Source organism: Nomascus leucogenys, chromosome 18 (genome assembly GCF_006542625.1).
Source record: "Nomascus leucogenys isolate Asia chromosome 18, Asia_NLE_v1, whole genome shotgun sequence".
Taxonomy (NCBI): Eukaryota; Metazoa; Chordata; class Mammalia; order Primates; family Hylobatidae; genus Nomascus; species Nomascus leucogenys.
In genome coordinates this window covers 94,162,869-94,185,633 of record NC_044398.1, presented here as the reverse complement: position 1 = coordinate 94,185,633, position 22,765 = coordinate 94,162,869, and the positions used below count along the sequence as shown (strand labels likewise).

The 22,765-nt window shown below is 50.2% G+C and overlaps 1 protein-coding gene across 1 annotated transcript in view; it reads right to left on the bottom strand.

The window, feature by feature from the left end:
* USP7 (ubiquitin specific peptidase 7) overlaps positions 1 to 17,261 on the bottom strand; it is a 75,513-nt gene extending 58,252 nt beyond the window's left edge. The window contains exon 1 of the mRNA XM_003269264.3: positions 16,564 to 17,261. Coding sequence (XP_003269312.1) covers positions 16,564 to 16,645 — 82 coding nt within the window. The 5' untranslated portion in view covers positions 16,646 to 17,261. The remainder of the gene's footprint in view (positions 1 to 16,563) is intronic.
* Between the last annotated feature and the right edge of the window lie 5,504 nt (positions 17,262 to 22,765).

Sequence of the window (22,765 nt, the reverse complement as noted above, 5' to 3'; positions counted from 1 at the left end):
CTTGTTTTGCTTTGCTGTAGTATCTGAGAATAGCCAGTCATCCAAAAAGGCTACTAAAGCATTCCTCCTGTTTTTTTCGGTATATGTCTGTAAGATTGGGTTTTTTTCATATTTTAATTAAAATTACACTGCAGCTGACTGAACGCACAGGCAGGTAAGAAGTCTTCTATTGCCGGGCGCGGTGGCTCACGCTTGTAATCCCAGCACTTTGGGAGGCCGAGGCGGGCGGATCACGAGGTCAGGAGATCGAGACCACGGTGAAACCCCGTCTCTACTAAAAAATACAAAAAAAATTAGCCGGGCGTGGTGGCGGGCGCCTGTAGTCCCAGCTACTCGGAGCGGCTGAGGCAGGAGAATGGCGTGAACCCGGGAGGCGGAGCTTGCAGTGAGCCGAGATTGCGCCACTGCACTCCAGCCTGGGTGACAGAGCAAGACTCCGTCTCAAAAAAAAAAAAAAGAAGTCTTCTATTGCGACAGACAATAAAGAAATTCACAAAAATGTAAAGCAATGCCATTCCTCTCAATACACTTTTGGAAAATAATTATCTTTTATACAACATTACCATGTGCTGGTTTATTGTTGTTCCACAGCGCCCCCCCCCGCCCCCCAACACACACACACAGGGTCTCACTCTATCACCCAGGCTGAAGTACAGTGGTGCCATCTCGGCTTACTGCAACCTCCACCTCCCAGGTTCAAGCGACTGTTCCACATCAGCCTCCTGATTAGCTGGACTACAGGCATGCACCACCACACCCAGCTAATTTTTGTATTGTTAGAAGAGACTGGGTTTCACCATGTTGCCCAGGCTGGTCTCGAACTTTCGGCCTCAAGTGATCCACCCACCTCGGCCTCCCAAAATGCTGGGATTACCAGTGTGCGCTTATTGTTTTTCAGTCAATAAATATTTAAGGTTGGCCTTAATTTCTATATGGTAAATAACAGTAGGACAGGATCCTGCCATCAAATGCTTAGCTATTCCAGATGTGGGACTGCGTGATGGGTTTGTGCCACGCTGCCTCAACTAGGTGGGCATGCCATGCCCCTCCCTGCATAGCTCCCACTTTTGAAACCCTCAGTGTGCAATCTGGAACATGAGAGTAAAGCAGCTGCCACATGCCCTTATGCCTGGGGGTTTCTCTGCCTCCAGGGTCTTTAGGCTCCATTACTGCCCTGGAGGCTTGGACATGGTGACAGGCACTTTGGAGTACAGCACTGCCTGGCTCCCCTCTCCCACCTACCACCTCTCGAAGACTGCATGCCCTGTAGACGTCAGTCAGCTCTAGCACCAGACCCAGATGCACCCACTACTGTGTCCGGTAAAATCCCAGTAATAAATCCCCGTATCCCTTTCCCACGGTTCTGCTCCCCTGATGGAACCCTCAACTGACCTTGGTTCCTCCCTCCCACCAGCCCAGGCTGGAATATGAGTGGCACCATCTCAGCTCACTGCAGCCTCAACTTCCTGGGCTCAAGCAATCCTCCCACCACAGCCTCTGGAGTAGCTGGAACTACAAGCACACGCCATCATGGCTGACTAATTTTTGGCATTTTTTGTAGAGACGAGCTTTCACCGTGTTGCCCAGGCTGGTCTCAAACCCCTGGGCTCAAGCTATCCACTCAGCCTCAGCCTCCCAAAGTGCTGGGATTACAGGTATAAACTGCCACACCTGGCCCCCAGTTAACTCAACTTAGTAAGTGAAGCATATTCCTAACTACAAAAAAAGTTCAAATCCCTTTAAAAATACTGACTAAAGCCTATTACAGATGACACAATCCTAGGAACCTGCATATCTCTTTGCTAAATCATGGTGAAGTTCCACACGATGAAATACTATTCTGCAAGAAAAGGGAACGACTACTGGCAACGATGTGGATGAACCTTGAGAATATTAAGCTAAGTAAGAGCAGCCAAAAATACGCATGGACAACATGGCAAGACCCCGTCTCTAGAAAAAAATACAAAAATTAGCCAGGCGTGGTGGCGTGTGCCTGTAGTTCTGGCTTCTCGGGAGGCTGATGGGAGAGGATGGCTTTGGCCCAGGAGCTTAACGCTGCAGTGAGCTATGATCAAACCACGGCACTCCAGCCTGGGTGGCAAGATCTTGTCTCCCAAGGGGGAAAAAAAAGCTTACAGTCTATGAAATGTCTAGAATAGGCCGGGCGCGGTGGCTCACGCTTGTAATCCCAGCACTTTGGGAGGCCGAGGCGGGCGGATCACAAGGTCAGGAGATCGAGACCACCGTGAAACCCTGTCTCTACTAAAAATACAAAAAAAAAAAAAAAAATTAGCTGGGCATGGTGGCGGGCGCCTGTACTCCCAGCTGCTCGGAGAGGCTGAGGCAGGAGAATGGCGCACACTCGGGAGGCGGAGCTTGCAGTGAGCTGCGATTGCGCCACTGCACTCCAGCCTGGGCGACAGAGCGAGACTCCGTCTCAAAAAAAAAAAGAAAAAAAAAAAAAAAAGAAATGTCTAGAATAAGCAAATCCATAGATTAGTGGTGACTGCTAATGGGTACAGGATTTCCTTTTGTGGTGATGAAAATGTGCTCAAATTGAATGCTGATAGTCACACAATTGTGAATACTAAAAACCACTGAACCCACTTTAAATGAGTGAATTGTGGTATGTGAATTATCTCTCAAAGAAGTTATTTTAAAAATCATGATTGTTAGCGAACTTTATCAAAAAGCACAGATGCAAATCTAATCCTTTACAACTGTTACCAAACCAGGTAAAATTAAGGTTAACTGGCATTTAACATCATGGCACATTCCACTCGGATTGAAACTAAGACATAAAAATGCAATGCAAATGATTATTGGGTACTATGGAGGGAGAAACTACTGTTTGAGGCATTGAAAATGCCCAGGGAACAGTCCCTGAACTTTACAACCTCAAAGTCTAGTGGAGAAAAAAAGCAAAGTAACACAACACAACGTGGCAATTCCAATACAATGGACATGCCCAGGACAGCCGGTGCTTCTATTTTCATCCACCCAGAAACCTTGCTGCTGCCATCCTTACCTCCAATTCCCCAAGCTCAAGTCCTAACCCTACTTTAAGGCCCACCACAACACCACCTCTTCACCATGCCTTCCTGCTCTCAGAGTGCAATCCTACTCTTCAATTTCCAGGCCCCTATCTGCTCACCTCTGGGCATTCATCACCTTCTGCCCTCATTATTTGCTCATATGACCTATCTGAACCATGCTGGCTTTCCTTAGGCAGAGACACCTTATCACTTCATCTTTGCTTCCCCTCCAAGCCCCCAGGGCCTGAAGCAGTGATTACCAGCAAGTATGCCCTAAGCTGAGCTTGAGGAAGCTCCTTCTAAGAAGTTATTACATGAAAATGCCTGGCTTTCCATATTCTAAACCATCCTGGTCAAGGAGGTCTAACGGTTGCTATTCCCTAGAATAGCAAATGAAAACCCCCATTCACAGGCTCTGTCTAAACAGCAGCGCTGTCCCATCAACCACAGAAGCCAGGAGCTACCTGTGGCAACTGAGCACTTGAAACATGGCTGTTGTGACAGAGGAATTGGTATTATTAATCTTATTCAATTTAATTTTATTTAAATAGCCACATGTGCTTACTGAGCACATGAAATATGGCCATGGAGACCAAAAAATCAAATATTTATGTATTTAATTTAATCAACCACATGTGGCTAGTGGCTGCCACAGTGGACAGCGAAGGTCTAGAAATAATTTTATCACTCAGAGCCTTGCTTTCTAGGCTTGTAGAGTAGAGGACACAACAGACATTTTCTGCTCTAAAAAAAGATGGGACCCAGTGCTCTCTGATAAACACTCAAGATTAAAACAGTATTTTAAGAAAAATAAAAGCCCTTTAATGTCATCAAAAAAGAATTCGATTTTAAGTAACAGCTTCTGATTTCCAAAGGAAATACTGATCATTAAGAGTAAAGTGTGATCATTAAGAATAAGTGTGGTGCAAGTTCTTCCTCTCCAGACCCCTTACCCCAAGGCAATTAACCCCAACTTGAGAACACTGAAGACTTTGATCACTTGGGCTGAGACAAAGCTTTCAGCAGCACATTTCCCAGAGGACTGGGCGCTGACAGAGACAACAGTCTCAGTTACCACCCCAGCCCTGTCTGCCACGAATATGCCACTGCTAATTGTCCAAGATTCAGAAGCTATGTGCCTGGCTGCCCTGCATCCTGAAGCTCAACCACTCACCTGGAGGGCCACATCCTACTGGCGAGGGACCCAAGGGTTACCTGGCTTACATGCATGTCTTCCCCAGGCACTGACGAGCGCACGACAGTGATCTGAGCGGGCACTATGTGTCATTTGTTTCTGCGCACACAGTCACTCCTGACCAAGTTCACTGGAGCCAGAACTTGGGTCTCCTGTCTTATTTTTCCCAAGAGAACCTCATGTACAATTGGTGACCAGTAAGTAACCATTCAAGCTATTATCTGGGCACGGACTGAAAAAACTGATCTGATGCAACGTCCCAAGAATTCACAGCTCTTGTGCATTGTGTAAGCAGCAGCGACATGCAGAAAACTAAGATTAAAAAGCCACGTTTATTTCGGCTTTCTTCAGTGACTCAACAGGCAAGACTTAAAGTCAAACCAAGTAAGGATTTCTGTATTTAAAATTGTAGTCTTGCCACTGTTTGACTGCTACAGTCACTTTACAAACTAAATATTGTTTCCAAAGTTGCCTATGAAGATGTACATCATATATATATATTTAATCTTTAAAATCTACTGTCAGGGAATGAGGCCCACATGGAAAATATTCAAAATATGCCACAAAAACAATAAATACCACACAGCTAGCTACAAGTTAATGAAGCAAGGAGACTGGCCTCTTAAGTCACCTAATTTCCTTCAACCTCTGCTCAGTTAAGGAATCCTGAGCCTCTGGTAGCCCTGACCCAGTTTTTCTTCCACCTTGGGAAAGCTGCCATCTTAAAGAAACCAGGTGATTTAGGCAACAGGAAGGACACCACCCCAACTGGCCAAGGCTCCACAGAGAACACGGCCCGCGGAGCAGGGGACTTACCCACCTGGCCCGGAGCCAGCCGGATTCATGTGATGAGCTCTGCTGGCTTGGAGAGAGCGCCTGGATATCCTATTTGCTCATCTGTAAATGCAGAGGGCTTGTGGGCATGAGGATGACTGAGGACCTGAGCGCATGAGGCTATACTTAGGTGTAAAATGCTGTAATATCTAACTCTGTACATCTAGAGACCTGGGTATGCTGAGACGCTGTGCACCTGCACCCTGAGCCCTGGCAGACAAGACTCAGGCCTTTTCACATTTAAATCTCTCCATACACTCAGACACATACAGCTCAGGATGGTTTGCTTTAGGAACAATTCATTCAGCTCAGGATCTCATTAAAACTTGTTACTGAACACCTGATTCACGAAGGAAGAAATCTACCAACGTGCGTTATTTTGCTTCATCTCTTTTGATGCCACCAAATGCCACCTGCAGCGTATCAGTGGCCCTGGCCTACTTCAGGCAGTGGGCTACTTTCTATATTCAAAGCATGTGGGGAACCACACCACAACCTTCAGACTGGGAAGCCCAACTGCAGTTCATGACTTTTGGGTGGTGAGGTACGAAAATGGATGAACGCAGGAGGGTGTTTAAATCAAAAAGTAGACCCCCAGCTATACAAAAAAGAAAAAAAAAACTGGCTGGGGGTGGTGTGCCTGTAGTCCCGGTCACTAGAGAGGCTGAGGTGGGAGGACTCCTGAGCTCCAGAAGTTTGAGGCTATAGTTAACGGTGATTGCACCATTGCATTCCAGCCTCGGCAAGAGGGAGACCCTGACTCCAAAAAAAATAATAATTAAAATTTAATTATTAATTAATTAAAAATCAGTAACCACTACTTTATGACCAATAGCACGTACTGGCTATGGTGAAGCCAGACCACATGGGTTACAATCCCAGCTCTGCCACTTGCTCTGGGTGACCCAGGTAAGTTGACACAGCGGGCGGTGGTGCTGTTCCAGCTTGGGGGGGGGGGGAAAGGTCAGGGAGAGTCTGGAAGGGAGGTCTCTAAAATAGGGGGGGGGGGGGGGGGGGGGGGGGGGGGGGGGGGGGGGGGGGGGAGATGCGCATGCACTCGCCTGGAGGGACCGTAAGTTGACACACCTTGTTCTTTCACAGCTCTGAAAGTCAGAAGTCTGAAATGAGTCTCACTGGGCTAAAACCAAGGTGCCAGCAGGGCCGCATTCCTTCTGGAGGCTCTAGGGGGAAAAGTTTCCCTGCCGCTTCCAGGTCCTAGAGCCACCCCATTCCTGGGCTCCCCCTTGCACCTGTCTTCTCAGGTCCCCTCACTCTGGCACTGATGACGCTGAGTACACTGGGCCCACCTGGGGCATGCAGGCCCACCTCCTCACTAGGGATCCTGAATTCAATCAGGTCTGCAAAATCCCTTTGCCACGTAACGTAACATTTGCAGGTTTCAGCGATTAGGACATGGACACTTTTCGGGGACAGGAGCATCATTCTGCCAACCACAGACCCTAAACCTCTAGTCACAGAGTGTGGCAGTTCCCAAACTCATCCTGCTATTCCACCCCTCCCGCCTGTGACCACATTCGTTTTTTTTTTTTAAGATGGAGTCTCATTCTTGTCGCCCAGGCTGGAGTGCAGTGGCTCAATCTCAGCTCACTGCAACCTCTGCTTCCTGGGTTCAAGCGATTCTCCCGCCTCAGCCTCCCAAGTAGCTGGGGTTACAGTCGCGTGCCACCATGCCAGGCTATTTTTTTGTATTTTTAGTAGAGATGGGGTTTCACCATGTTGGTCAGGCTGGTCTTGAACCCCTGACCTCGTAATCTGTCGCCCTGGCCTCCCAAAATGCTGGGATTACAGGCGTGAGCCACTATGCCTGGCCTCACCTCCTCTTTTCACAATCAGCTGTGTCGCCTTCTCTGTGAGGCCTACCCTGAGGCTCCCCCTCCCCGTGGTAAGCCACTCTTGTCTCTCCTATGCCACAGCTACTTTGCTGAAGCCCTCCCCTGCACACGTCTTCAGGGCTCCTTCACTTTCGGAGGCAGTCCCATCGGGGGCAGAGCTGGGACCATAGCCCAGCAGCCAGACCCGTTCCTGCCAGTCAGGAGATGTTTGATGAATGAAAGCCTACACCAGCCTCTGTAGACACTACAGGACACCAAGGACACCCCTGCTGCCACTAAGTCAAGTCTGAGCTACGATCCAAGGGGAAACAGAGACAGTAAGAAACGGGGGTTGGGGAGAAGACACATGCCCCATGCAGTGCCACTGGAAGCAGAGGCTTCGAACAGGTGCCCCTGGGAAACTAAAGGAAATGGAGATTGAGCCTTAGATACCTTTTTAAGAAATCTGACTCTGCTGCAACATCCAAACGTGTTCAGTGGGCTTGCTCATCTCTCTAAACAGAGCATGAGGTAGCTCGGGTGTTCTCAAACTCATCACATGAGGCATGACTGCATTCAGGTCACGTGCAACGGGACCACATTACAGCTTGTGAGATTTTAGGATTGCCCTGTTAACCACAATTCAAAAAGTCAAATCCAGAATCTATTTTTTGCAAAGGAAGACAATTTAGCTATAAGTTTATAGGATGTATTCTGGAAGCTTTCTACAGAGATGAAGACTTGCCAAAAACTTTACTAACTAAATATGAAGATATGTATTCATTTGAGGTTTTCGTAGTTTAATAACAGCAATTGCGGGCCTGGCACGGTGGCTCACGCCTGTAATCCCAGCACTTTGGGGGGCTGAGGCGGGTGGATCACGAGGTCAGGAGATCGAGACCATCCGTGGTGAAACCCCGCCTCTACTAAAGATACAAAAAAATTAGCCAGGGCAGTGACAGGCGCCTGTAGTCCCAGCTACTCAGGAGGCTGAGGCAGGAGAATGGCGTGAACCTGGGAGGCAGAGGTTGCAGTGAGCCAAGATAGTGCCACTGCACTCCAGCCTGACAACAGAGCGAGACTCCATCTCAAAAAATAAAAACAAAATAAAAAAACAGTAACAGCAATTGCTGTTTCACACAACATTCTGTTCAGCTACCACAGGATGAATGACAGTGATGTGTGGACGAGTCACTCAATTAACCACCTATACCCACTTTCTATGAATCTGCAGTTTCTGCAATTCTTTTATTTCTTCCCACGTATGCTTGTTCTAAGAATAACTGCTGAAATGTAATTTTACATTTGTTGTATTTAATAAACTGGGGTTTCTCTTTCTGTAAGGCTGTTTTTTTTTACTTCTTATTAATCTGTTTGCATTTCATTTCCATATGATGGACAGTACTGGGGCCAGTGTCTCACCCCAGGCTAGAGTGCAGTGATGCACTCTTGGCTCACTGTGGCCTCGACCTCCAAGGCTCAAGTGATCCTCCCCCACTTGGCCTCCCAAAGTGCTGGGATTACAGGCATAAGCCACCATGCCCAGGCTCACAAGCTTGTTTTAAAATAGCAATTGCATGGCCAGGTGCAGTGGCTCACACCTGTAATCCCAGCACTTTGGGAGGCTGAGGTGGGCAGATCACGAGGTCAGGCCTGGCCAACATGGGGAAACCCTGTCTCTACTAAAATACAAAAAATTAGCCGGGTGTGGCGGCACGCACCTGTAGTCCCAGCTACTTGGGAGGCTGAGGCAGGGGAATCGCTTGAACCTGGGAGGAGGAGGTTGCAGCGAGCAGAGATCACGCCACTGCACTCCAGCCTGGCAACAGAGCGAGATTCCATCTCAAAAAAAAAAGACATTGCACAGGGTCAATTAAGAGTCATGAAATATAATTTATTCCCCAAAGTCTTATTGATGAACTGTGCTTGCAACTTGAGATCAATGGCTTACAGCTTTTTGAAGGGGCTGTGCAGTAGAAAGGTTTGCTCAGCCTACACATTCAGAGCAATGCCACATGGTGTCCCCTGGAAACACTCCTCTCAACTTTTTCTGAAGTACTGTGAATGGGGTGGCAAGAGAGACAGCCAGAAGTTAGATTACCACCCAGACACCTGCAGCCCCACCCTGGGATGGGACCACGTTCCGCAATACAAGTCACCCTACCAAACTCACACAGCACACTTTCCAAACCAGATGCCAGTTTAACAATTTATCGCGAGAGCTGGAGGTTAGTACATAACACAGGACGCTGTCCTCCCAGTATCGGGATGTCAGGAAACCTTAGTTACTGACATGTAATCAAAACAGAGGGGCCTGGATTTTTTAATCTTCTATGGCAGGCAGGAAAATCACATGACCTGTCCTGGTTTCACAAGGGAGCCTCCTTCCTTCTACATAGCTTTTAGATTCTCAATGACCCAAAGAGAATGATCACCACCTTGAGAATGGGCCACAATGCTTGCTCTCAGGTTTCAAACATTCATGAAGTTAAAGCTCCTGGCAGATAACATGGGCTCTTTCCAAGGACACATGGGCATCTCTGCAACTATGAACAGCTGTGACCTCACAACAGTGTCTCCACCCCTCAAGGGGCATGCTAAGAACTGAATTCGGGCCAGGTGCGGTGGCCCATGCCTGTAATCCCAACACTTTGGGAGGCCGAGGCGGGCAGATTGCCTGAGCTCAGGAGGTCAAGACTATCCTGGGCAACATGGTGAAAGCCCATCTCTACTAAAATACAAAAATTAGCCGGGCGTGGTAAGCGTGTGCCTATAGTCCAGCTACTGAGAAGGCTGAGGCAGGAGAATGGCTTAAACCCAGGGGTCAGAGGTTGCAGTGAGCTGAGATCGTCCCACTGCACTCCAGCCTGGGCAACAAATTAAGACTTCGTATTAAAAAAAAAAAAAAAAAAAAAAAAAAAAACTGAATTTGCTTTACACAGCCACAGGCACAGGACAGTGAGAGCCCAGCCCCCCTGCAGGCAGTGCCCCATTATCCACCAGGACTCCCAGCGCAGCCTCAGCCATGCCCAGCTCTTCTGGGCAGCACAACACAGACAAGTCGACACTATCTCTCAGGGTGCCTTCTCCCAGACACCCCTCTGCCCATCCCATGCTGGGTTCTTGCCAGCTTCTCTCAGGAGTGTCATCACTGAATTCTGGAAGCATCCCTGCTCTGGCTCAGGTTGGTGTATTTCCCCATACAAGAAACGTACTAATTATTGTTTCCAACTTCCAAATAAAAAGTTAAAATTACCAACCCTCAGAAGTAGACCTGCCTCTCTTCAAAAATTTCAACACGTCTGACTTCTCATTAGCTGAGGCATGTGTTAACTTACTAGAAAAATGGCATAACTGACTTTCTTGCCTACGCATGACACTTAAAACCCTGCTTCCTCCAACTTTCTTAAGTCCAAATTAGTTCAGAACAAGTAATTTCTAAAGTAGGTGACATTTAACATCTAACTCTGTCATGGTACATGGCAAGAAATATGTTGTTACAACTCTTGTTCTCCAGGATAAAATTTCTCTGCCTTGGAAATCAAGCAGGGTATCCACGCTATTTGTTACTCATGCAAAAAACCATAAACAGGCTGGGTGAGGTGGCTCACACCTATAATCCCAGTGCTTTGAGAGGTTCAGGCAGGATTGCTTGAGGCCAGGAATTCCAGACCAGCCTGAACATAGCAAGGCCCCATCTCTACAAAACTTAAAATTCAAAAAAAAAAAAAAAATTAGCCAAATGTGGTCACCCCGACCCTGTGGTCCCAGCTACTTGGAAGGCTGAGGTGGGAGGATCACCTGAGCCCGGAAGTTTAAGGCTGCAGTGGGCTATGATCACCCACTGCACTACAGCCAGAGCAACAGAGCAAGACCCTGTCTCTTAAATTAAAAAAAACAAAAAAATTTTAAAAACACAAAAATGATAACAAAAATAGACTTTACAAAATACCCAAAAGAAATTTTCAGTTATTTATGAAAGTCTATCAATGTCTTTGTCTGGAAAACGGGCTTCTGCTTTCAAAAGGATCAAAAAAACACCATTACATTAACGTTAAAAGCAATAAAACTGAATGAGCGTCTATCAAAGCAATACCGTTTTATGGCTTCAGTGTCTCTTTCTCAGAGCCACTTGCCAGCCAGCCATCTCCTGCATTACCGTTTATTCTCAGAGTACACTGAAAAAAGTGTTTCCTGAATGAGCATCTCGCGCAAATAAATTTAACAAAAAAGGAAACTGAGATGGTCACCTTCAGAGCAAACAAGCTAACGGTGTAGAAGAGGCACCCGAGCGCCCATCCCACCAGCACAGTAGCAAGTGGGGCAAAACGTGCATGGGTCTTATGCAAGCCAACGGGGAGAGGCGACCAGAAAGGCTTAGGGGAAAGGTGGCCCCTGAGTGAGATTCTGAACCACTTTCCTGGGGTATCTGTCCTGTCTGTGCCCACACAAGTGCATGTGTGCTGGGAACCAGTAGCACCAAGGAGGCTGGGGCCATCCTGAGACTCTGGCTGTGCGACTTCCTGTAGAGAAGGCAGGACTCCTGTAGAAAAGGAGTCCTTTTCAGCAAGGCAGTGACGACAGAAGTCCTGTGGGCAGCAGCTTTCATAATGTGTGGGGTCGGGTAGGCTGGAAGCAGGACCAAGAGGGAGGCTACCACCACAATTCCAGCATGAGGCAGCAAGGGCCTGCTTTCAGGGGATGTCTGAGAAAGCCAAACGGGCCTGGCAACAGGATGTGGGATAGAGACGGCAGAGTTCAAGGCCGACTCCCAACGTCTGCACACTAAGGGACCTGGTTTCCTGCCACTATCTAGTGCTCCACTTCCCCACACTCATCGCAGGGAGCTCTAGCACTCATGCAAGAATCATCAGAAGGCCACCAGGCTGACTAGAGTTAAGCATCAGTGGCGCATGGCACCAAATCCCCTTGACTTTTATCATACAGTGAATTATTCTCAAAATATTACACATTTAATATTAAAATCCCTATTCAGGCACATCAAGCCCAAGATTTCATGAATAGCATTGCTTAGGCACAGGCCGGATGGCTTCTTCCTAATCCACATCGAATATGGTTACTGTGGGCCCTTTCGGCATAGCACCCATTTCGATGGCCCCACCTGTGGTGTGTGCCCCACTTTAGTTCTAACATAAGCGTCACGTTTTCTTGGCTGCAAAAGCCCTACTACCAAGGCAACACTACGCGCTGAACACCTCCTATGCTGCAAATTCCATGCCAGGCACTTTATACGTGCCTGGCGATTCCAGTCTCACAACAACCTTGACGGGCATGAATGACCTCCTTTAAGGGATGGAGAAACTGAGGAACCAAGGGCTTAAGCAATGTGCATTAGGTCCCACAGCAATTAAATGGCAAAACCCAGATTCAAACCCAGGCATGGCTCTAAATCTAGACTGCCTTAGCCACCACAGTCTGTTCTATCATGAATTTTAACTTAATGACCTCTTTTTCCTTTTCCAAAACACCAATTCAAAAAAAAAAGGATACTTTCTTCCTATATTTGCTAATATCGATCATTTCATTATAGAGAAAAAATTAATAATGAGGATATCAGCAGCCTGAAAGAATCAGGAGAGCTGGAGCCTGGGGAATCGCTTTGAATCATTAAAACCTGACATGCTCACATCAGAGTGAGATGCTAGGTTTGGCCTAATTTCTTCTCTACTGGGTTGTCTGAGCTGATGTTCATCTTGTAACTTTGCAAAGAATTATCTTAGCAACATAAGCCAATGTAAGGAAAATCAACACCCTCGAATTATTTGACTTTTGTCTTGTTACAGTGCTATTTGAAAGAATCCTTTTTTGTTTGTTTGTTGAGACGGAGTCTTGCTCTGTCGCCCAGGATGGAGTGCTGTGGCACGATCTCCACCTCCAGAGGTCACGCCATTCTCCTGCCTCAGCCTCCCGAGTAGCTGGGACTACAGGCGCCCGCCACCACGCCCAGCTAATTTTTTTGGTATTTTTAGTAGAAACGGGGTTTCACCGTGTTAGCCAGGATGGTCTTGATCTCCTGAACTCGTGATCCGCCCGCCTCGGCCTCCCAAAGTGCTGGGATTACAGGCGTGAGCCACCGCGCTCGGCCCGAAAGAATCTTCTATTGGTTATAATTACAACAGCACAAGTTTATCTGGCTGGGTGTATTCAAGAGAACTCACTTTCTACTCCCAAACGTGCTTCAGCAGAAAACTGACTGCACGAGTTTGGAAGAAACCCACCACCACCCCCGTAACAAAAACACAGAAGCCTAGATCAGAAGCTGCAGCTGACCCATTAATTTGCTCCTAATAGCAGCAGTCTAAGTGTCATACAAAAGTCTAACATCTATCCCATTCGTCTCAGAGCTGACACTGAAACAGAGACTGCTCACTCGGGCAGAAGAACCACACCAGGGAAAAAACAGTTTGTATGCAGAAGCAAGGCCTCCGGATAACTTCCTGTTGATTCAATAGCGTCTACACGGACCATCTGAGTATTCAGTGGGCAGAGACCCATGCAAGTCACTCCCTTCAGCCCGTAGACCTCCATGGCCACCAAAGTTGGCGAATAAATAATACACTGCCAAGCAACCTTATTCCCAGCCAGACCTAATCATGCCACCACCTCCACAGCTCTATCTGCCCTCCAACTAGAAACGTGCAACTGGCTGCTTCAGGCCTTACAGGGAGTGTGTGGTTGCAACCCCAGCAAACTGCATCAGGCCCCTCACCTCTTCCCTCTCCGCACTTCACCATTCATCACTTTCCTAACTGCTCAGGGCATTTCAAAAACAACTATTCCAGAGCACCGCTGTTTTCCAGTGAATATGCAAGGGCTGTGCAGAGTTCACTCAAAACCAAATGCAACCCCAAGAATGTGAGGCCGGAGAACAAACTCACGCTGACCTACTGATAGAGAAAAACCAACCAACCGAACCAGTCTCCCAGGCTCCTTCGAAACCACTCTGCCCAGGAGGTGCAGGCAGGATGCTCCAGGTTTATTACAAAGCCTTCCCTTCCTCAAGCTGTTCAGACCCTGACAGTTTCCAGCTGCTAGTTCGTTAGGAACCGAGGCAGACACTAAACAGGTGCCAAGTCTCCAGCTCTGACCAGCACCCCACTCACAGCCTGGTCCATGAAGCCAACCAGAGTCCACTAAATTCCACCCTTCTGGCTTTTTAACAGAAGTGTTCTGTCACTCTTTCGGGTCCTAAGTCACATTCTAATCGTAAGGCTAGCACCACATTTCAGGATTGGGAAGGCTGAAATAGATGGCCTAAGACACAAGTAGCTTTTGAAACCACACACCAGTGGGTACTCACAGGGCACTATTATTTGTCCACAGCCTCATGTGCTCACTACAAGACAAGGGACCTTCTGGGTAATGAAATTGAAACAGAGGCCCAGTCAGAAGAAATGAGTTTCTTAAGTTTAAGGAATCAGCATTAGTAACTAAAACCTCTGCCATCCAATTTGACATTCTGGTAAATTTACAGATTAACTGTCCTAGGGGTTACCTTTCCAATACAAACTGTAATATGAAAATAAAGCTTCATTTTATGAGAAAAGAAAGTAGCCCTGAAAACGTGCATGGAGACTGCTGAATTTCTAAAAATTCAACACCCTCTAGTCTTTTAAAAGCAAACATCAGCCAGGCGCGGTGGCTCACACCTGTCATCTCAGCAGTTTGGGAGATAGAGACGGGCACATCGGCAGTTTGGGAGGACGGGGCGGGCAGAGGACCTGAGGTCGGGAGTTCGAGACCAGCCTGACCAACATGGAGAAACCCAGGCTCTACCAAAAATACAAAAGTAGCCAGGCGTGGTAGCACATGCCTGTAATCCCAGCTACTTGGGAGGCTGAGGCAGGAAAATCGCTTGAACCCGGGAGACGGAGGTTGTAGTGACCCGAGATCGCGCCACTGCACTCCAGCCGGGGTAACAAGAGCAAAACTCCGTCTCAAAAAAAAAAGGGGGGCGGGGGGGCAAAAACCTTGAAATTTGTGGACCTGTTCATTTTCCCAAAGATACAGGTCTGTAACACACATGCTCTGCAGTAACGTCTGTTTATTCTCACTAGTGTCCAAACACCTGGAAAGCGGTAGGACAATGTCATGGGAAATCCATATGCTTGTGTTACTGGATATTTGTCTTGACCGGGTACCATTTGAAAAGGAAACCGAAAAGCAACCTTTTTTTATGTTTTAGATGGGCTGCAAAATACAGCACAAAAGGAATACACAAAATTCCCTCAGTAAAGTACTTCTTTTCAGCTATTTGGTTTAATCACATATACCAGGCGCTCTGCTTAGTTGCTGCTTTGCTGGGGCCAAGTGAAACAGATAACCCAGTCCTTGGCGTGGACTCCGCTCTTCTGTCCCCCATTACTGCCATTGATAAATACCACTGGGGAGTGCCTACTGCAGAATCCCAGCCACTCTGCCATTTGCAACCTGGCCAGCCATTTTTTCAGTGACTATCCAATCGCTGGAAGTAAGTTATTCAGAGGTGAACACCAGTCACGCTTAAGTGTTCCCACCAACCGGTGTGCAGCGCCCCACACTTGGAGCCACCGCACAGGACAAATACTGCTTTTCCTGAGCTCCCCTGGAGCTTCATTCATTGAGGCAACCCAAGATCCCTTGCTAAAAGCAAAACTAAAGCATTCCACGCCCTTTTCATTCAGGTGGCCTCCATTTGACTCCCGATAGCCTGAACTCGTCACGTAGGTAAGAAAACTTTTTAAAGACCATTTGGACTTTGCTTTGTTTCAGTGGAATGGGTCGTGAGAAAAAGTGCCTTCCAATGACCAACTCCGTAAATCCAACACCCTTCTCTTTACAGTGTCTTTACATCCAACCTTTATAACCAAGACTCTATACCTCAAACTACAGTGCCTTGGAAAATTACTGCCACATCAGCAGAAAACCGAGTTACCTTTCGAGTCAGGTTTGATTCTGATGCAGTCAGCCATGTGCGGCGAGGCTTTCGCACGGTTGCAAGCGCACACCTGGCCGGATGCTGGCTGCACCACACACTGCCAGGTACAAACTCCCCGAAAAACAGGTGCATTCGGAAACCAACAGCGCCCGGGTCAGAACTCTGGGCCAGTCCAAAGCCTGACAACATCTGCGATCCTTGCAGGTGTTTTCGAACCTAAGCACGACGCTAGGTAGTGCTGTTAGAAAGTGATTTGGAAGAGCGCTTCCGAGCCACGGCGCGCCCTCCGGGGGAGCGCACCGGAGCAGGTGCGGGCGAGCCCCGCGCCCGGGGAGGTCAGGAGTTCCCCAGCCACACCAGATCCAACCGGACGCCCCAGAACGGGGACAGTTCCCGGAGTCCGCCTCCCAACCTGGGTGACAAAACACCTCCGGTCCCTCCGCTACCACAGCGCTCGAATTTACAACTCCGGGCGCTTTGTGCCGGGGAGGCCCGGCGGACGCGGGGTCGGGACAATGCACGGGGCCGGGGTCCCGGCGGCCGCCCCTCGCCCGCGGACCCGGCATGACTTTGCAGCCTCGCCGGGCCGGGGCCGGGAGGCCAGGCCGAGGCCCGGCGGCCGCCCGGGGCCTGGTTAAAGATGGCGAGCCCCTCGCGTGGCTCCCGCGGCTCCCCCGGCCACAATGAAAGGCGCCCCCGGCCCCGCCGTGGCTGGCCCGCGGGCCTCACCTTCCATCTCCATGTCCTCGGGCTCGCTCAACTGCTGCTCGCCCGCTTTCTGCTGCTGCTGCTGCTGCTGCTGGTGGTTCATGTCGGCCGCGGCCTGGGCCTCGCCTGCGGCCGGGGGCCGGGGCTGCGAGCCCGGCGAGCGGGCGGCGGCGAGCCGGGGCGGCGGCGGCGGCGGCGGCGGCGGGGCGGCCTCCTCCTCCTCCTCCCGCGCGTCGTCGGCGACGGCGGCCCCGGGGCGGCCCGCGGCGGGCGGCGGCGGCGGCAGGGAGACGCGCACGTACTTGCTCGCGATTCGCCCAATCTCGGCGCCGAGGCGGGCGGGCGGCCGGCGGGCCGGGCCGGGCGGCCTCGTCGCTCGCTGCGGCCGCCGCCGCCGCCGCCGCGGGGCCCGCCTCCCGCCGCCGGGGCCGGGGCCGGGGCTGCGGGGCCGCGGGCCGGCCGGGGGCGGAGGGCGGCCGGGCGGGGGCCGCGGAGTCAGCCCCGCCTCGGGCCGGGCGCGGCGGACGGGAGGCCTGGCCGGCCGCGGCGGGCCTGCGGGCCCTGGGGCAGGCGGGAGCGGCGGCGCGGGCGGGCGACGGGCCGGCCGCGTTCCGAGAGCCGCGGCCTCCGCCTCCTCGGCGTCGTCGTCGGGGCTCCGGCAGCGGACGCGGCGCCCGGCAGCTCGGCTCGGCTCGCTCTCAAAATGGCGGCGGCGTGAAATGTCACATCCGCATGGGGGGCCGCGGAGCGAGCGAGCGAGCGAGGAGAGCAAGCGGGCGGGCGCCGAGCAGGAGGGCGGAGCGGGAGCGCAGGGCGGAGCACGGGAGGCGGAGCAGGGAGCGACCCGCCTGCCGCCGCCGCCGAGGCCCGCCTGTCCCGCAGCGCCGCGCCCCGGCGCCGCCTGCCCCGCAGCCCCGCGGCGGACCCTCGGCGCTCGCCGCCCCCGGGCCCTGGGGGCCCAGGCGGGCCGCCCGGTGACTTAGCCCTGCGGGGGTGATGCGGAATCCTCCCCATGCTGGGGAGCCGAACACCCCGAAAGACCCAGGAGCGGCAATGAGGAGGGGCCCAGAAGCCACCCGGCAGCCGGGGTTCAGGTCCTAGCCTAGCGTGCCGTGGCGACCGGCGGAGGTTGCCCGGGGACTGCTCGGGATAGGGCCCGGAAGGGAGCTTGGGGTCAGCGCCTAGAAGTTCCTGTTATTGTCGTTATTTACCCACGCCCGCTGACCTGCACTTTTTCACCCAATATCTACCGTGGAAGAATTTATTTTCTCACTGTCAGCCTAATCTGGCAAAGTTTGGCTCCTCAAGAGCAACCCCAAGCGGGGCGCACCTGCTCACACCTGTGATCCCAGCACTTTGGGAGGCCGAGGCGGGAGAATCACTTGAGGCCAGGAGTAAGAGACCACCACCCTCTCTACAAAGTTTTTGGTTTTTGTTTTTATATTTTTGAAATGTATTTTTAATTAGCCGAGTGTGGTGCCTCGCGCCTGTAGTTACAGCTACTTGGGAGGCTGAGGCTGGAGTTTCACTTGGGAGGTTGACTGAGGCCGCAGTGATCAAAGATGGCGCCACTGCACTCCAGCCTGAGTCTCCAGTCTCCAGAATGAGACCCTGTCTCAACTAATAATGATAATAAAATAATAATATAAAAATAAAACAAGCCCACTACCCCTCACATTTGGCATTAATTTACTTCCTTCCTATCAACCCAGTCTGGGATCATTCACCTGGGGCCTCCCTATTCCAGGAGACATTCAGTGAATGTATCTGCTGTCCTATCTCATTCAGTCATTGACAGACTGATGATTAGGGTCTCAACTTTTCCAGTTAATCAAGGCAGTGTGGGTCAATAAAAATGGAGCAAACCGATATACATTTCTACACATCTCAGGGGAGAATAGAATTTCGCCCTAACAAGGGCACAAGATTGTGGTACCTGTCTTCTCTCCATCTCCCTATACCAGCTTTCCCTGCATTTTTCTCCCGTTTATGTACTGTTCATCTCCCCGCCCCCCGAAAGAATGTTTTGCTCACTGTTGTATCACAAATGCCTGGGATACACAGCAAGTGCTCAATAAAAATTGGTTGGGCCAGGCTGGGCGAGGTGGCTCACACCTGTAATCCCAGCACTTTGGGAGGCCAAGGCGGGTGGATCACTTGAGGTCGGGAGTTTGAGACAAGCCTGACCAACATGGAGAAACCCCGTCTCTACTAAAAGTACAAAATTAGCAGGGCGTGGTGGCGCATGCCTTGTAATCCCAGCTACTCAGGAGGCCGAGGCAGGAGAATCACTTGAACGTGGGAGGTGGAGGTTGCGGTGAGCCGACATCGCGCCATTGCACCCTAGCCTGGGCAACGAGCGAAACTCCTTCTCAAAAAAAAAAAAAAAATTTGGTTGGGCCAGGCACGGTGGCTCACGTCTGTAATATCAGCACGTTGGGAGGCCGAGGTGGGCGGATCACCTGAGGTCAGGAATTCGAGACCAGCCTGGCCAACATGGTGAAACCTCATGTCTACTAAAAATACACACACAAAAATTAGCTGGGCATGGTGGCATACGCTTGTAATCCTAGCTACTCAGGAGGCTGAGGCAGGAGAATTGCTTGAACCCAGGAGGTGGAGGCTGCAGTCAGCTAATCACACCCCTGCACTCCAGCCTGGGCAATAGAGCGAGAGTCCATCTAAAATAAATAAATACATAAATAAATATTGGTTGAATGGGCCAGGCACAGTGGCTTACACCCCTTATGCCAGCACTTTGGGAGGTTGACGTGGGAGGATCAATCACTTGAGCCCAGGAGTTGGAGACCAGCCTGGGCAACATAGGGAAACCTGATCTCAATCATCCAATCAATTAATCAATCATCAGTCAACTGGTTGAATGAACATATGATCCAAGCGTGACTGGATCCCCCTCACCAGCATTTCGTACACTTGAAGGTTTCTCACCAGTATATTTCCTGCCAGACCACAGAGGTGAGCAGGGGAGAGCCCAGTCACTTCAAAGGAATCCCTTGGGTCACCCCCAGAATCTGAAGAAGAGGTATTGTTATTCACACAGATTCTCACAAATGTTAATCAACAGTGTTCAGATGCAAAAGAATCCTTCTCTCTAGTATTCTAGAAGCTTGGAGGAGGGAAGAAAGTGCCTTTCTGGCAGAGGAAGAGGTGGCAGAAAGTTATGTACATGGCTGTCAGTTCACACTGGCCAACCTTATCCTCATCACTGAGTTCAAAACCAATCTGGCTGGGCGCGGTGGCTCACGTCTGTAATCCCAGCACTTTGGGAGGCTGAGGCGGGCGGATCATGAGGTCAGGAGTTCGCAGCCAGACCAACATGGTGAAACCACATCTCTACTAAAAATACAAAAATTAGCCAGGCGTGGTAGCGCGCGCCTGTAATCCCAGCTACTCAGGAGGCTGAGGCACGGGAATCGCTTGAACCTGGGAGGTGGAGGTTGCAGTGAGCCGAGATTGCACCACTGTACTCCAGTCTGGGCTATAGAACGAGACTCTATCTCAAAAAAAAAACAAAAAACAATATCTATCTTTCTTTATAGAAGCACCTTGAGGAAGAAATTGTCTTGTCTACAGCTCTATCCTCAGTACAGCACCAAGCTTATAGTAGATGCTCAGTGAAGATTTGCCGATTTGCCGAATGAATGCTTTCACCCCTGCAACTGTTTACTGCCTGCTAGGAGCTCAGAGCCTCTGGGATACAGGCTGGGAATGACAGTGCCTGCTTGCTTGGAAGGCCTCTCATCTGGAGTCAATAAAACAGCACTTCTTTGCTTCTTCCTGGCTGGTACACATCTTTCACTGAGGAGTGGATGGTGGAGGGAGAGTTCATTTCTAGGGCACCACAGCTATGAGAAAAGCAAGACCAGTGCCCTTGGAGGCCCACTAAAAAGGCCCCCACTCGATTATTCCAGCAGGCTCGGCTGGCCTGTTTTCTTCCTCCCCTGGTAGAATTGAGCCTGCATTGGCTATAAAGTCCATTTGCACACAGAACGGGTGTGTTTGGAAGGACTCGGCAGAAGTGAATCCGCTGAGTAATGCCTGCTTCCTCGGAGGGTGAATGCCAAGATGCCTCCAAAGAACATGAAGGGCTCTGAAGGGGAAGATGACTGAGGGCACCATTTTTGATCACTGCCAATTTAAAAAAAAAAAAATTCATGATCCCCTACCGTGGTTCAGAAACTGGGGACTAAGGAGACGATGAAAAACCGGGGAGACAGGAACCGCTGGAGAAACTGACTTGTCATTAGCTAGAGCCAGTAAAGGGCAGGGAGGGGCCACGCTATCATTACTTGGAGCAAAACATATTTTGCTGCTCCCAGGGCCATGCCATGACTTGGCATAAACAGAGGGTTGGTTTTTCTTCTTGAGAACCAAAATATTTATCTACTTGGAAGCTATGTTGGTCAGGGTCTAAAATTATTTAATAGAAGTGTCAGAGAAGAAATGGGATTACCAGCTTTCTCCCTCTCCACGCCTTCATGTGCCCCCACCCCCGCCCTGCCGGGATAACTAAATTCCTAAATAATCCATACCTAGAAAGATGACCTAATCCCATACCACAAGGTTACTGATGAGGATTTGGGTTTAGAGAAGATAAGGGACCTAGCCAAGGTCAAGCAGTGTGGCAAAGTAAGGGGCTTTAGGATTCAGAAACCAGATGGAACCCAGCTCTATACAGGGTTCTATAAACTTGAATTTGGGAAGCTTACTTAACCTTTTCTTTTCTCTTTTTTCTTTCTTTTTTTTTTTTTTTTTTTTTTTGAGATGGAGTCCAGCCCAGGCTGGAGTGCAATGGCGCAATGTCGGCTACCTGAAACCTCCGCCTCCTGGGTTCAAGCGATTCTCTTGCCTCAGCCTCCTGAGTAGCTGGGATTACAGGTGCACACCACCACACCTGGCTAATTTTTGCCTTTTTGGTAGAAACGGGGTTTCACCATGTTGGTCAGGCTGATCTCAAACTCCTGACCTCAGGTGATCCACCCACATCGGCCTCCCAAAGTGCTAGGATTACAGGCATGAGCCACCGTGCCCGGCCCAACCTTTTCTAATTCTGGATTCTTATCAGGGAAATGGGAAAACAGTCTACCTGGAACCATAGAATATTAAACGCTTCAAAATCCACAGGTTGGCCAGTGCATTCGCTCACGCCTGTAATCCTAGCACTTTGGGAGGCCGAGGTGGGCAGATTGCTCGAGCTCAGGAGTTTGACAACAGCCTGGGTAACATGGTGAAAACCTGTCTCTACCAAAAAATACAAGAAAATTAGCGGGGTGTGGCCGGGCACAGTGGCTCATGCCTGTAATCCCAGCACTTTGGTTGGCTGATGTGGATGGATCACCTGAGGTCAGGAGGTCGAGACCAGCCTGGCCAACATGGTGAAACCCTGTCTCTACTAAAAATACAAAAATTAGCTGGGTGTGGTGGTGCGCACCTGTAATTCCAGCTACATGGGAAGCTGAGGCAGGAGAATCGCTTGAACCCAGGAGGTGGAGGTTGCAGTGAGCCAAAATGGCACCACTGCTCTCCAGCCTGGGCGACAAGAGTGAAACTCCTTCTCAGGGGGAGAAAAAAAAAAGAAAATTAGATGTGTGTGGTGGCTTGCGCCTATGGTCCCAGCTACTCAGGAGGCTGAGATGGAAGGATCGCTTGAACCAGGAGTGGAAGTTTTTTTTTTGTTTTTTTGTTTTTTTGAGACGGAGTCTCGCTCTGTCGCCCAGGCTGGAGTGCAGTGGCGCAGTCTCGGCTCACTGCAAGCTCCACGCCATTCTCCTGCCTCAGCCTCTCCGAGTAGCTGGGACTACAGGCGCCTGCCACCACGCCCGGCTAATTTTTTGTATTTTTAGTAGAGACGGGGTTTCACCGTGGTCTCGATCTCCTGACCTCGTGATCCGCCCGCCTCGGCCTCCCAAAGTGCTGGGATTACAAGCGTGAGCCACCGCGCCCGGCAGGAGTGGAAGTTGCAGTGAGCCAAGATCACACTACTGCACTCCAGCCAGGGTAACAGAGTGAGACCCTGTCTCAAAAAACAAACAAACAAACAACAACAACAAAAAAAAAAACAGGCGTGGTGGTGCACTCCTTTAGTCCCAGCTACCTGGGTGGCTGAGGCAGGAGAATCGCTTGAACCTGTGAGGTGGAGGCTGCAGTGAGCTGAGACTTCACCACCACATTTCAGCCTTGGCGACAGAGACAGACTTCACCT